The sequence below is a fragment of the Ovis aries genome, chromosome 22, assembly GCF_016772045.2.
Source record: "Ovis aries strain OAR_USU_Benz2616 breed Rambouillet chromosome 22, ARS-UI_Ramb_v3.0, whole genome shotgun sequence".
Taxonomy (NCBI): domain Eukaryota; kingdom Metazoa; phylum Chordata; class Mammalia; order Artiodactyla; family Bovidae; genus Ovis; species Ovis aries.
The window spans coordinates 18,887,927-18,901,715 of record NC_056075.1 but is presented as its reverse complement, the minus strand read 5'-3'; the positions used below and the strand labels follow the sequence as shown (position 1 = coordinate 18,901,715).

Genomic DNA, 13,789 nt, shown 5'->3' with positions numbered 1-13,789 from the left:
TGCATGGAGAGCACACCCATTGTCCACAGCTCTTCACCCAGGCCCTGTTCCCACAATATCTGCGGATGCTCTGCACCTTGCTTCTCAAAGCATGTTTTGCCACTGAGCAGCACTGGCAACAGCTGGAAGCTCATCCATTTGCAGGATCTCAGGCCCCATCCCAGACCTACTAGACCAGGATCTGCTTTTTACCAGGATGGCCAGGACTTCTTGTGCCTGGTAAAGCCTGAGATACACTGCCTTGAGGCTCCACTCTCTTTTCCTAGGATCCTCTGAAAAAGTGAAGGCATTAATCACTCAGTCATGTCTGACTTTTTGCGACCCTATGAACTGTAACCTGCCAGGCTCCTCTGTCCATGGAATTCTGTAGACAAGAATACTGAGTGGGTTGCCATTCCCTTCTCCAGGGGATCTTTCTGACCTAGGGATCGAACCCAGGTCTCCTATATTGCAGGCAGATTCTTTGCTGCTGAACCATCAGGTACTCCCAGGGAACTCTACTCAATGCTCTATGGTGACCTAAATGAGGAGGAAATTCAAAAACAGAGAATATGTATAACGGATGCACTTTACTGTACAGCAGAAAATAAAAATAATAGTTTATAGGACCTAAAATGGATCCTAGGGTCTCCTGATCCCCAGCCATATTTCCCTTGGACATAAGCTCCAGATTTTCAGCTCACCCAGCATGACCCCATTTGGGGAAATGAGCTGATGAACTGTTCAGGCCCCCTGCCCGCCACTACCATATACCTCATTTCCATGTGGCCTCAGAAGAAGCAAGAATGGAATAAGGCTGTCAAAGTAGCACCATAATGAGTATGAGCCCTGGGACTTTTCTGGTGGTCCAGTGGCCAAGACTCCACACCCCCAATGCAGGGGGCCCAGGTTCTAGATCCCTGATCAGGGAACTAGATCCCACATGGCACAACAAAAAATGATCCATCAAGCTGAACCTAAGACCTCACGCAGCCAGAGGAATAAATATATAAATAGTTTTTAAAAAAATAGTGTATAGAGCCCTGAAGCCTATTTCCTCAGTCCTAACACAAAAAGAGGTTCCTTAGGGAGTGGGACAGCCCTCCATTGGCTCCTACCCAGCTATTTATTTACTTTTAGTTTCTGCTGTACAGCAAAGTGCATCAGCTACATATATATCCACTCTTTTTAAACTTCTTCCCCATTTAGGTCACTACAGAGCATTGAGTAGAGTCCCCTGGGCCATACAGCAGGCTCTCATTAGTCATCTGTTTTATATATGGTAGTGTGTAAGTGCCGATCTCAATCTCCCAATCCATCCCACCAATCTCCCATTCCACCCCTTCTTCCCTTCTTGGCAACAGTAGTTTTTTTCCTACATCTGTGACTCTGTTCTGCTTTGCAAATAAGTTCATCTGTACCATTTTTACAGATTCCATGTATAATTGATACTATATGACATGTGTCTTTCTCTTTCTGACTTACTTCACCTTATATGACAATCTCTAGTTTCATCCAAAGCCACGCCAAATGGCTTTATTTCATTTCTTTTTATGACTGAGTAATATTCCACTGTATATATGTACTATATCTTCTTTATCCATTCCTCTGTCGATGGGCATTCAGACTGCTTCCAAGTTCTGTCTACTGTAAATAGTGCTGCAGTGAACATGGAAGTGCAGGCATCCTTTCAAATTATGATTTTCTCTGGATATATGCCCAGGAGTAGGATTGATGTAGGTTGCTCTATTTTTAGTTTTTTAAGGAACCTCCCTACTTTTTTACATAGTCCACCCAACTCTTTAATATGTGGGATGGGGCAGGGGTGCTTTGCAGTCAGACCACAATTTGAGGCTCAGCATTGCCACTTAACAATCTTAGGTAAATAGCTTAAGCCCCTAAGCCCCAATTTCTCTCTCGAAGAGTCTATCTTCCTTACATAACTATGGAAAGGACCAACTGAGCTAACGTGAATGAAGCACTCGGCAGAAGTTCTTTGGTTTTCCCTCTTCTCCCTGGAATGGAGGCAGGAAGACTGAGGTCTGAAATTATGTTGGGGGGTGGGGGTGGTTTGTGAATGGGACACAGGGAAGCCTGGGTTCTTTCTTTTTTAAATGTCCTTTGCCAGAGCCAGTTCTTTTTTCCCCTAGGGCCATCACTTCTTCGCTGGTTTTCTAAGTCTTATAAAGCATTTTATACTTAATGCCACAGTTGTGTTCTAGGGTGTGGCTTATTGAGGATTTGCAGTGGTCATGCCCTGTAATTACCTGGATGGCGATGGTGGCGATCACGATGGTGGTGGTGAGGAGGAGGAGGAGGAGGAAGATAGTGGTGGTGATGGCAGTGTTTTTATTGTTTATTGAATTTATCATGAGCCAGGTATTGTTCTAAGTACTTTATTTACATTATCTAGTTTAATCCTCACAACAACCTGATAAATAGGCATTCATTCTCATTATCCCATTTTATACACAAGAAAAAGAAATATTCATGACTTGCCCAAGTTCAACCCAGGCCCGGGATGTTGCTGGCTAGCTCCTGACCCTGCTGCTTGGCAGTAATCTCTTTGCCTTAAGAATGTAGCTGGAGGCTGAGCCCCCAACCCTACCATATGCACTGGCCCACCCTTCTCTTTGCCACCATTATCAGACTCAAGTCAGGTCATCTCCTGGGGTGGGGGCAGCTCCTGAGGGAGGAGGCACTCAAGCTAACGATCCTTAGCAAGAGCCCTTTGTAGCCCAAACTCGCCTTCCCAGTGGCTCTAGGATGACTTCTGGGGGTAAAGTTTGATGTGCAGATGACAAGACCATTTGCTCGATGGAGACCAGTGCCCTCGATGCAGAACCACTCTGTTTTCTATTTGTCTGGAGACTCCTCCACCTCTGCCCCTTCTTCTTCCCCCCCAAATGTGCCCCCTTCCTGGGACTGAGTCTGTGGCCCTGGGCTTTCCCTTTTACTCCAGCTCCAGCCTCCACTCCCTGCAAACTGCCGTCTGTCACGTCCAGCGAGTTCTTGGGCATGCCTTCTCGGCCACTTGATGATCCCCGAAAATGCCAAGCTCCTGCTCCCACCCCAGCTGCCCCAATGCCCCGCTTCCCTCACTCCCCTACACCGTGGACTTGCTCTGACTTGCCGCTCCTGACCACACCCTCCCGCCCTGGCCTCTGGAACCCAGCACTTCTCCTCACTTCCCCCTTACCTCTCGTGCCTGAGCTACTATAGAAGTGGCCTCCCCACTTCACTATCTCCCTTGCGAGCCCACACCTCACTCCACTGCCAGGTGAATCTTCCAGAAACATTGTCTTCCCCAGATCAGAAACCACCCGTGCCCACTTCGGCCTCACTGCTGGCTTAGCGGCTGTCTCCCGGCCTGCCTTGCTTCTCCTCCTGCCCCTGCACAAACCCTCCCCTCTGGGCATATTCAGTGTCCCCTCTGTCTTTGTCTAGGTTTCCCTTCCTGCCCTTAGCACCCTCCCTCCTCCTCTCTCCCTGACGAGCCGTGGGTGCGGTGCTCAGAAGTGCAGGCTTCGGAGTCAGAAAGACCTGGGTTTGAATCTGTCTGCACCACACACTGGCTCTTGGGGAATTAACCTCTCTGCTCCTCAATTTTTCCATCTGCAATATGGGGCTACACCACCTCTCAAGGCAGTGTGAGATTCAGGCAAGATGATGGTTGAAAAAAGAAAAAAAGTGCTTCACGCAGAGCCTGGCTATACTAAGTGCTCTTCATGCAGAGCCTGGCTATAGTAGGTGCTCTTCACGCAGAGCCTGGCTATAGTAGGTGCTCTTCACGCAGAGCCTGGCTATAGTAGGTGCTCTTCATGCAGAGCCTGGCTATAGTAGGTGCTCTTCATGCAGAGCCTGGCTATAGTAGGTGCTCTTCATGCAGAGCCTGGCTATAGTAGGTGCTCTTCATGCAGAGCCTGGCTATAGTAGGTGCTCTTCATGCAGAGCCTGGCTATAGTAGGTGCTCTGCTCACTGGAGTTGTGCTGTTGTTCCTCTGATAGTTCACATCCCGGTTCAGGTGCCTCCTCCGTCATGAAGCCCTCCCCGATCACTGTGACTGACTTCACAGCATCTCCGGAATGTACTATCCTGTCATCTCGGTGGGGCTCTGCTAGTTGTGGGATCATAGGCAAGTCCCCTTGCCTCTGGTGCCTCAGGTCCTTCATCTGTAAATTGGTCTTGAAAATAGTACTTACTGTGTAGGCTTGTGGCAAGTGCTAGTGAGTGAATGTATGTGAAGTTCATGGCATATAGAAATCACCATAGGAACGTTAAGTAGTTTTATTTTTACTACCGTCCCATAGCATCTCCTTTTTGTAACTCTCCTGTCCGCTAATGAACATTAAGCACCCCGAGTCAGGGGCCGAGACGCCTACTTCCCTGGGGCCGCTCCAGCACGGGCAGGGAGTGGTAGGCCCCTGAGCCTCCCCCACTGGGCCTTCCCAGTATCTTGCCACCTGGCAGCAACTGCCCTTTCCATTGGGCTGGCTTCAGGTGATGCTAGTGGTAAAGAACCCGCCTTCCAATGTAAAGGACACGAGAGACCGGGTGCAATCCCTGGGTCAGGAAGACCCCTGGAGGAGGGCATGGCAACCCACTCCAGCATTCTTGCCTGGAGAATCCCCATGGATGGAGGAGCCTTGCAGGCTACAGTCCATGGGGTCCCAAAGAATCAGACACAACTGAAGTGACTTAGCATACACACACTGAGGCCTTCAAAAGCTCCCTTAGTGCCAACATGCCAGATTCTGGGTAGGACTGTGCCTCACAGGGGATATGACCTCCAGAGTCCCCTACCCTGCCCTTGAACACCCTCAGTTTCTCCCAGACCTCTGCTTTCTAGGAATCTCCCCCCAGGACCCAGGAGAGGCCCTCTGCCCTCTCCTTCCCGAGCTGCTGCCCCTGACTCAGTGAGGGACCCTAGGGCAGAGTGCAGCTACAAGGAGCTGGAAGGTGGGATTACGCGCTGACATGGGCCAGGGGCCAGTGCTGGGTGTTTATTGCCAGTGCCATCGACCCGCACAGCTCGCTGTTTATCTGTCTTCCTGACACACCTAATTACCCAGGTTGCAGCTGCCAGAGCGTTTGCTCTTCCTAAATCACAGGCTCCCATCCCTCCTGTCGCCCAGGCCTCTAGGCCTCTGCCTGCAGAAGGCCTGCCATTGATTTTGCCGTTCCCATTTATGATCTACAAGGCTCTGCATCACTGTTGCACATTTTACCTTAATTAGTTTATTCTTCGGGGCGTCCCTGGTCAGCTCAGAAGCCAGGAGACTGGAACGAGGGAAGGGGCTAATAGTACGTGTCGCCCTAACGCCTCTGGCCACAAAGCCCAGCATCTGGCCTGATGTCAACACCCCAGGGCAGCAACTTGCACAGAACAGTGCTAGCTCTGCAGGACGCTAAGAGGTGAGCTGCAAGAAAGTGGTGCCATGGCCGAGTATGTTTGGGAAAGGCTGGCTTACGTGAAATTAAGCCTGTAATATACTGCAAGACTTTTCAAAGTTTTGATAGACTGATGTCCACTGAGAATCTCCAAGTGGGGGATGAAAGGTACAGTCTTTCCTGAGCTCAGATAATCATAAAATCTTTTCTCCAGGCAGCTCACAGAGACCAGGTTCCACTAAGCACACTTTGGGAAATGTGAGCAGGAAGAATCGGGGGTAATTAGGCAAATAGAGGGGGATCGAGTCACCCAAGCCTCGTTTTTTTCCTCTTGCCTAGCTAAGGCAGGGACTCAGAGGTTTGAGAAAATTTTCCCACTGTATGCAGAGGTGCCCATCAGAGGTCTGCAGAGCCCCACTGCCGGAGCTGCTTTCTCACCCAGCCCAAGCTTTGGTTGAGTTTAATCTTGGTCAAATTTCAGGGGGAACTAGATTAGCTGAGACGTAGTCTAAAGAGGCCCTGGTTTGACAGAGAAGGGCAAGGGTCGCTCGTGATTGTGAAGGCTAGGCATCCGGAAGCTGCAGAACCATCCTCCGAGGCCCCCCAGGCATTAGAAGGCGATGATAAGGCCGCCACTTGCCTGGGGAACAGCCACGAGTACGGCAGCCCACCGTTCCTCTCCCGCAGTCCTGAAACAGAACGCTCTGAAAGCCTCAAGTGCTTTTTTTAAGTTTGTAGGAAAGTGAATTGGTAGCAAAACCTGTCCTGAGCTGATGTGAGCTATTTATGGGCTTTATTTATCCCACTTGGTGTGATATTCATATATTTCACTGCAGAAATATTAATGTGTTTAATTACAGGGTGCTGCCCTGGTTCCTGCTGGGGGTGTTATATAATAAACAGGGTGTGCATTGTGTTACCTTTCTGAAATGTGAAAGGGAAAATAATCTAAGTTTCTAAACATATCTGTTCCCCGGGGATTGTGACAAGGGCTCAGAGACCCAGGTGGTGCAGAGCAGCCAAGGGCCGCAGAGTTTTCTCCTGCAGTTCCTGCAGCCATGCTGGGAGTGGGGAGGCCAGCTGTTACCCCCAACTCTCAGATGAAGAAACCAAGGCCTAAGAGGATAAAGAACTGGCTCAGACAAATGGGAGTCAGAGCTGGACTTGGGCAGAGTCCACACCTGGGCTTCTGTCCTAATCAGGCTCCTCAGGAGTCCCAGTGAGCACCCATGCCCAGCCATGGCAGCTCTGGCAGAACCTTGGTAGCCCCAGTGGGCACCACCCCCAACCACAGCAGCTCTGGCAGACCCCCAGGAGCCCCAGTGGGCCCCCAGCAGCCATAGCAGCTCTGTGCAGACCCTTGGGAGTCCCAGTGGGCACTCCCCCACCAGCCACAGCAACTCTGGCAAACCTTGGCTTCAGCTCCTCAGCCCAGGTCTCCCCCACCACCCACAGACACCTGCACGACTCCTGGATCTGCCTCCCATTCCACTCAGGAAGGGCCTTCCCCTTCATGGAAACCGGTCTCTGCACGCCTGGGAGGGTCAGGCCAGGTGGCATGGCTCAGTCCCCAGGCCAGCTCCCCAGAGTCTGGCAAGTGTCCCTGAGGTCAAGTCCAGGCCCTACAGAGAATGCACCTTCCCCTGTGGGTCCCTGTGGTCTTGGGGGGCCCCATGTGAGGCCACTCAGAGGGCAGCCTTTGTCCCCCCCCCAGTCAGAGCCCCCTGAGGACCCTTCCAGAACATGCTCACATTCGTGCACTCACCCCCTCGCTGTCACGCTCGTTCTCACACTCATTCAATCTCACACTTACACTCACTCAGTTTTACTCACTCTTATTCTCATTCACCCACTCACTCCTGCTTATTCCTACACACTTTCACGCACTCTCTCACACACTCAGACACTCTCAACACACCCCTGCAGTGCAGGGCTGAAGTCCCTGAAGCACCTCAGAGGGTCTCCCATCTATGAAACCAGAATAGTCACTTCTGTCGAGGACCACCCCCAACTCTGGGGGCGCTGTGCTCAGCCTCTAACCTGAGTTATCTCATTTATCCCTCGAATTAAAGTAGAATGTAGTTATTATTGTTATCCCCATTTCCAAATAAGGAAACTGAGGCTCAAATTGCCCACAGTCAACAACTAAAACCTGAGTCTCTGTAGAACCAGGCCAGTTTACTCAAAACCCCAAGTAGCTGCCATGTCACCTGCTCCCCTCAGCCTGAGCCCGTTGCCTCTTCACTAACTCTTGCCCCATGAGTGCTGACCCCACGGCCATCCAGGTTTCTCCGGCTGTTGGTGATACCCCTGTCAGAGCTCAGCTCCCAGCCCCACCCTCCGTCTGGACTCCGAGACCCACCCACTGACCGGGACTATTTCTTCTGAGACCCACATCAGGCTCTGTGATTCAGCAGAGCATGCAGGGAGCAGCTCCTGGAGAAAGAGACATTCTTGGTTGAGTCTGGATGTGAAATACTAGCGATCCCAGGATGTCCCTCCTGGTGCCGCAGAAGTGTGGTGCAGACCATGAGATTCTGCTATTGAGGATCAGCTCTGACACACACTAGCGGTCACACTTCTTCCGAAGTTCCTGAGGCCTGGGCTGGCCATCTTCATAAGCTGCAGTGTCTTCTCTCAACTGAGAATAACTGGGTGTCCCCAGGAGAGGGGTCACCACTGCCTGAGGACCGTGAGGAGTGTTCACTGTGCAGCAGGTGACCCATCCACCTGTGGCCACAACACCTGGGGCAGGCACCCCACTGACCACCAGCCGTCTCTTCCCTCCTGCCTGCAGGGGTGGCCACGTACACGGACAAGTTGTTCAAGTTCCGCAATAACCGCTGGGAAGACATCCTGAGTGACGAGGTCAATGTGGCCCGCGGCGTGGCCAGCCTCTTTGCCGGGCGCTCTGTGGCCTGCGTGGACAGGAAGGTGAGTCCAGGGGAACATGGGGGCCTGGGGAGAAGGGAGGCACACAGCAGCGTGATGGCCAGGAGGAAGCGCCAGCAGACATCCCCAGACAGAGCATGGCTCCCAGGGGCAGAGCTCAAAGCCGCTCCCAGGGCCTTGCACATAGTGGATGCTAACATACTTTCACATCCTCTCTCCCCTGAGGGCCTCCCGGCAACCAGGGGCTGTCATCATTGTATCTGCTGGACAGAGGACACTGAGCCCCAGGGTGGGGCAGGGACCTGCCTGAGGACTCAGAATGGATTGGTGGCATGGCTCAGACGTAAATCAGAATCGGTCAGCTCGTAACCTTGTGTTCGTTCATTCAACTAATTTATGAAGTGCCAACTATGTGCCAGGCACTGGGCCATCAGGCCCCCTCCCCCATAAATGTTTATGGAACAAATGAAGGCATAGCAAAGGGGCTCATGAGCGGGTGAGTGGACAGTTGCCTGAATGTACAAGTACTTTAGTTAATCCAAAGCACCATCGATGCTTTCCTCCCCTGCTGGTCCACCCGGCACACAGGTGCTCAACTCAAAGTGTCAGGGAGAAAGGCCAAGTGAGGAGGGAAGAAGCAGCTGCAACCATCCATCCTGTGAAGGGGCCCCGCCCGGGCATCCCAGCCAACCCAGCCAGAGCCAGAGCGTGGCGTGGCGGTGATTTATCCCTCCTGTCACCTGCTCCCCTGCCGCCCCTCCTTGGCTTTTACAAAACATCATCACTAAATCAGGGACCCAGCTGCTGCCCAGCTTCCAGGGGAGCGTCTCTGGCCCCCATTGTGGGAGCTGGGGTGAGGGAGCCAACTCGTTCGGGGTTTGAGATGGCACCAAGGGGATTGGGGATTCAGAGTGAATCTTCACAGCAGGGGCCGCCAGGCCTTGGGAAAAGGCAGGTGCCAGGTATAAATATTTATTTCTTAACAAGCTGGTGCTAGGAAGAGCAGCCAAGCTGGGCTGTGAAGCCACATTTAGCCCTGACCTGAATCTCTGCCACCTGGACTCCCGCCTGGTGGGAAGAATGGGGAGGAGGCTCTATGAGAGCCCCAGGGAGCAGGGAGTATCTGGAGGGCGGGGAGGGGCACCAGGCCTGGCCTCTGAGAGGCCTCTTCCATCTCCTCCTGGCTTCCAGTCTCCTTAGCCCCATCAGGACCAGGGCGCCCCACACCCAGCTAAGGTGGGAACCTTCTCAGCACCAATAGGAGGGTCTGAAGGTTAATCACAGAGAGATGCACTCTGTCCTAACAAGGTCACCTACACACCCATGCACTTACCCACAGGACAGAGGCACCATGTGAAGTGCAAAAAGAGAAAAGGGGAAAAAAAGACACTTTGGCTTGAAGCACAGTAGGCAGGCACTTAGCGGCTCGCTCACTCCCTACTCAGACCCAGCCTCAGGGAACTAGAAAGCACCCCCACGGTCTGTCTGCCATCAGAAGAGGGGCTACTGTCTGGGTTCAGCCACCATTGGCAACCCCCGAGGCCCGAGAGCTATGGAGAGGTCAAGGCCAGAGTGGAAGCTGAGAGACAGGGATGCAGTGTGATGCGGGAAAACACAGGAGCAATCGTAACAATAGGAATATAATATTAACAGAACACTAATAATAATAGCTATTATGCTTATTAAACTAGCCCCGTGCCAAGCTCTGTGCTAAGTGACTTCCATTCACCATCTTACTGGATTTTCAAATAAGCCAATGAGGTAAATGCTGTCATTATCCCCATTTTACAGGTAGGAAAACTAAGGCTTCTAGCACTTAAGCAACTGACCTTGTTACCATATAGCAAGTGACAGGCAAAGCCAGAAATTGAGTCCTGCCTAGCTGAAAATGATCAGACACCTTTTTACCTCCCTGCTACCCTGCCTTTGGGTAAACCTGTACCAAATACACATTTCTAACCACAGGTTCTGTTACAGCCTTTGACCTACTCCTCCCTCAGCCCCACAGCCCCTAGCTGGGGCCTGTTAGTGTACCTGATTGGTGGTCTCTGGACCAGCAGCATCAGTGTTGTTAGAAATGCAGATTCTCAGGCCCCACCCTCCAGACCTACCCATCAGAACCACTGGGAGTGGGGTCCAGCAGCCTGGGTTTTAACTAGGCCCAAAGGTGACTCTGATGTATGCTAAGCTTGGGAGCTTTGCACCAGGTAAAAGTCTCAGCCCCTACAGTATGCTGCTCTCTCCCTCTCCCCTCGCAGCCCTCATTCGCTCTCTGCCCCTAACCTGGAACACCACTGCCCTTCGTCTTCAGCTGCCTCATCACTCATCCACCTTTCTGGATCCAGCCCAAAGCCGATCTCTTACAAGAAGCGTTCCCTGATCGATAATGATTATGCCTCATGTTTATATAGCATTTTTATCTTTCCAAAGTCCTTTCACATGCGTTGTCTCATTTCATCTTCTCAACGACCCTGCCAGGAAGCAGGGGGGCTACGATTCCCATGTAACACGTGAGGCGGTGCAGCCAAAGTGGGTGAGGAACCTGCCCAAGGACATAGAGTCAGTTAGGTGCAGAGCTCGGCCTAGGATCCAGACTGACAGCCCTAGACCAGTGGTTTTCAGGGTGTGGTTCCTGAAACAGCTGCACCAGCTTTACCTGGGAACGTGTTAGAAATGCAGATTTGAGGGCGCCTCCAGACCCCCGAATCAGAAACTCCGGGGCTAGGACCCAGCATCCAGGTTGCTTTCACAACCCCCTGCCTGCTGCCAGTTGATTCTGAGGTCGACTAAAGGATGGGTACCACTGCTCTGGATCCAAAGCTGCGGAAACATCTTCCTTCTCCTGGAATCAGCTCCCCCACCCACAGTTACCGTGGCCAAGTTCACACGTGACTTTCTGCAGTTTTCTATAACTGTAACACATCTACAATTTTTCTGTTTTGTCAACCCAATACACTGATGTAAGGAACTAGGTATAACCGCATTTTATAAATATCCTGATTTCTAGCAGAGTGCATTTCAGTTCATTTGGGCTTAATTGCCCATTTGTCGATGCGATTGCTAACAGCTGGTAGGGTCAGGCAGCGTCACGGTAAAGGCGCACTTTCCCCTTTGGCCCCATCCATTCACTCTTCATCCAGTCATTCCACACACGTACACCAAGCTCCTGGGATGGGCAAGAATCTTTCAAAGTTCTCCCTAACCACAAATGATGTTGTAAAGCAGTGCAACTCAGACTTCAGTTTTGCATAGGGATCATATGGGGATCTTGTGAAAATGCAGATTCTGATTCGGCAGGTCTGGGCTGGAGCCTGAGAGTCTGTATTTCTAACATGCTTGCAGGTGACACTGATGCTGTTGGCCCAGGGACCGTTTCTAGTAACAAGACTCAGGTAGCCGAATCAGAATCCGCATTTTCACAAGATCCCCACATGATCCCTACGCAAAACTGAAATTGAGTCGGACTGCTTTACATCACTCAGGTAGCAGGCTAGAGACCCAGAGAACCAGAAATGAAGAGGCAGAAAAGTCTTTATGGAGCTGGAAACTGGAACAGCTCCAGTTTCCTCCCCCCAACATGCCACACCTTGCGTTTTATATTCTGGGAACGCTGAACAAACTGTTTGCAGCTTCCCAACATGCGATATACATCACTCTTTGTCTCATCTCTGCCCGGACGGTTCTTTCCCCTCCACTTCACCTGGCCGAGACTCCTCTTAGAAAACCTTTTCTGAACTTTCTATGGCCAGGTGCCCTTCCTCTGGGTTAGGAGCCCCTCTTCTGTGTACCCAGGAGACCCTGTACCCACTCTTAATCAGACCTGTAATTGCTGACACGTCTGATTCCCCCAGGAGAACCTGAGCGCCTTCCTTGCTTCACCTACCTGTTAGCCCCAGGTGGCTCTTAATCAACTTCCCCGAAGAAAATGGTTCCAAAGGGATAAAGTGACCAGTTAGGTGAGAGAGGGCTCTCATGGGACCACCGGGGAAGAAATAAAAGAAAGCAAAGAAGGCTGAAAAGAGGGCAGTGGCAGAGCACACTGTGCTGTCTTAAATTCAGCTGTTTCTCCCAGGTTGTTTTGTGCTCATGGCTTCCTTTGTTGTTATTGTATTTAATTTTATTTTTTATTGAAGTATAGTTGATTTACAATGTTGTGTTGGTTTCAGGATACAGCGAAGTGATTCATCTATACATATATATTTTTTAGATTCTTTTCTCTTACAGGCTATTACAAAATATTACGTATAGTTTCTGGTGCTATACAGTAGCTTGTCAGCTTCCTTAAAGCCAGACTATAAGCAACCTAAGGACAAAGACTTTGTCTGAAGTACATTTATAACCCAGGACCTTGCACATCGTTGGAGCTCAAGAAATATGTACTGTCTGATTAATTGGAGGGAAATGCTGCAAGGGATAAGAGGAAAGCTAGAAAACTGATTGAGAAATTGTGTGGATCTCTTGGGGGAAAGAAAGCATCCATTGAAGAAATAACACCATTATAATAGCAGGCAGGAAAGAATCTTTTATCAGCCGTGTTTTGGACTAGAGAGGAGAATGACTACAGTAACAAGGAACTGGTGCCCAGGGCTTCTCCTGGATGCAAAGGGGGAAATACATGTATATATTTATAGTTGAGACACTGTTATAAAGGCAGAAGCAATATACAATTTCTTTCTGGTACAGGAAAAGCAAGGGGGTAGAAGTGGGAAGGAGGAGCCTGGCATGGCCGAACCTCTTGTGCCATCCAAATTAAGGAGTGAAGAAGTATGGGGTGGGGATGGGGGAGGGAGAAGGCTCAGGAATTTGCTTGTCATCTTGGCTGGAGCAAGCTTGAATGGGAGAGAGAGAGAGACTGAGAATAATGGGAATTGGTAGATCAATCAATCAGCAAATATTTATTGAGCAGCTACCCTGGCTGGCAGCTGGAGAGAGCTCAGCTGGAGGGAGGCATATTAGAAAATTGTCTATAAAAAGGTGGTTGTGGGGGAGAGGGAGGGATGTTCTTCTGGAACAGGAGAGAGGGGAAGCGCTGTGCTGTAGGACTCTGGGGGCATCCCACGCTTCGTAGCCTCTGTGGAAAAGCACCTCTGGAGCTGTGTCATGCAAGGTCACGGATGCCAGACCCCAGGAGCAGAGCCCGAACCTCGAGAAAGAGCTATGGTCCTGTGAGTGGAGGGGGGGATCTGCTTCCGGGCCCCCAGATGGTCCTGCTCACTGACCCTCCCTCCCTTCCTGCTCAGGGCTCCGGACGCTACTCCATCTACATCGCCAACTATGCCTACGGTAACGTGGGCCCTGACGCCCTGATCGAAATGGACCCCGAGGCCAGTGACCTCTCCCGGGGCATTCTGGCGCTCAGAGACGTGGCAGCTGAGGCTGGAGTCAGCAAATACACAGGTAGGCAGAGTGGAACAGGGGGCCTGTGAGCTGGAGGGGCTGGGGGCTGGGGCTAGGCTTCAGGCCCTGCAAGACTGAGTCTAATTCATCAGAGACCACAGGAGAGGGTGGGTCTGTGTCCCTGGGGAG

General features: G+C 51.2%; 1 protein-coding gene across 3 annotated transcripts in view; it reads left to right on the top strand.

The window, feature by feature from the left end:
- The window catches only part of CRTAC1 (cartilage acidic protein 1), a 147,735-nt gene that overhangs the window by 96,435 nt on the left and 37,511 nt on the right, over positions 1–13,789 (top strand). For all 3 annotated transcript variants that reach the window (XM_027960229.2, XM_042238487.1, XM_027960226.1), the window contains exons 4-5: positions 8,169–8,305; positions 13,504–13,660. In XM_027960229.2, coding sequence (XP_027816030.1) covers positions 8,169–8,305; positions 13,504–13,660 — 294 coding nt within the window. The remainder of the gene's footprint in view (positions 1–8,168; positions 8,306–13,503; positions 13,661–13,789) is intronic.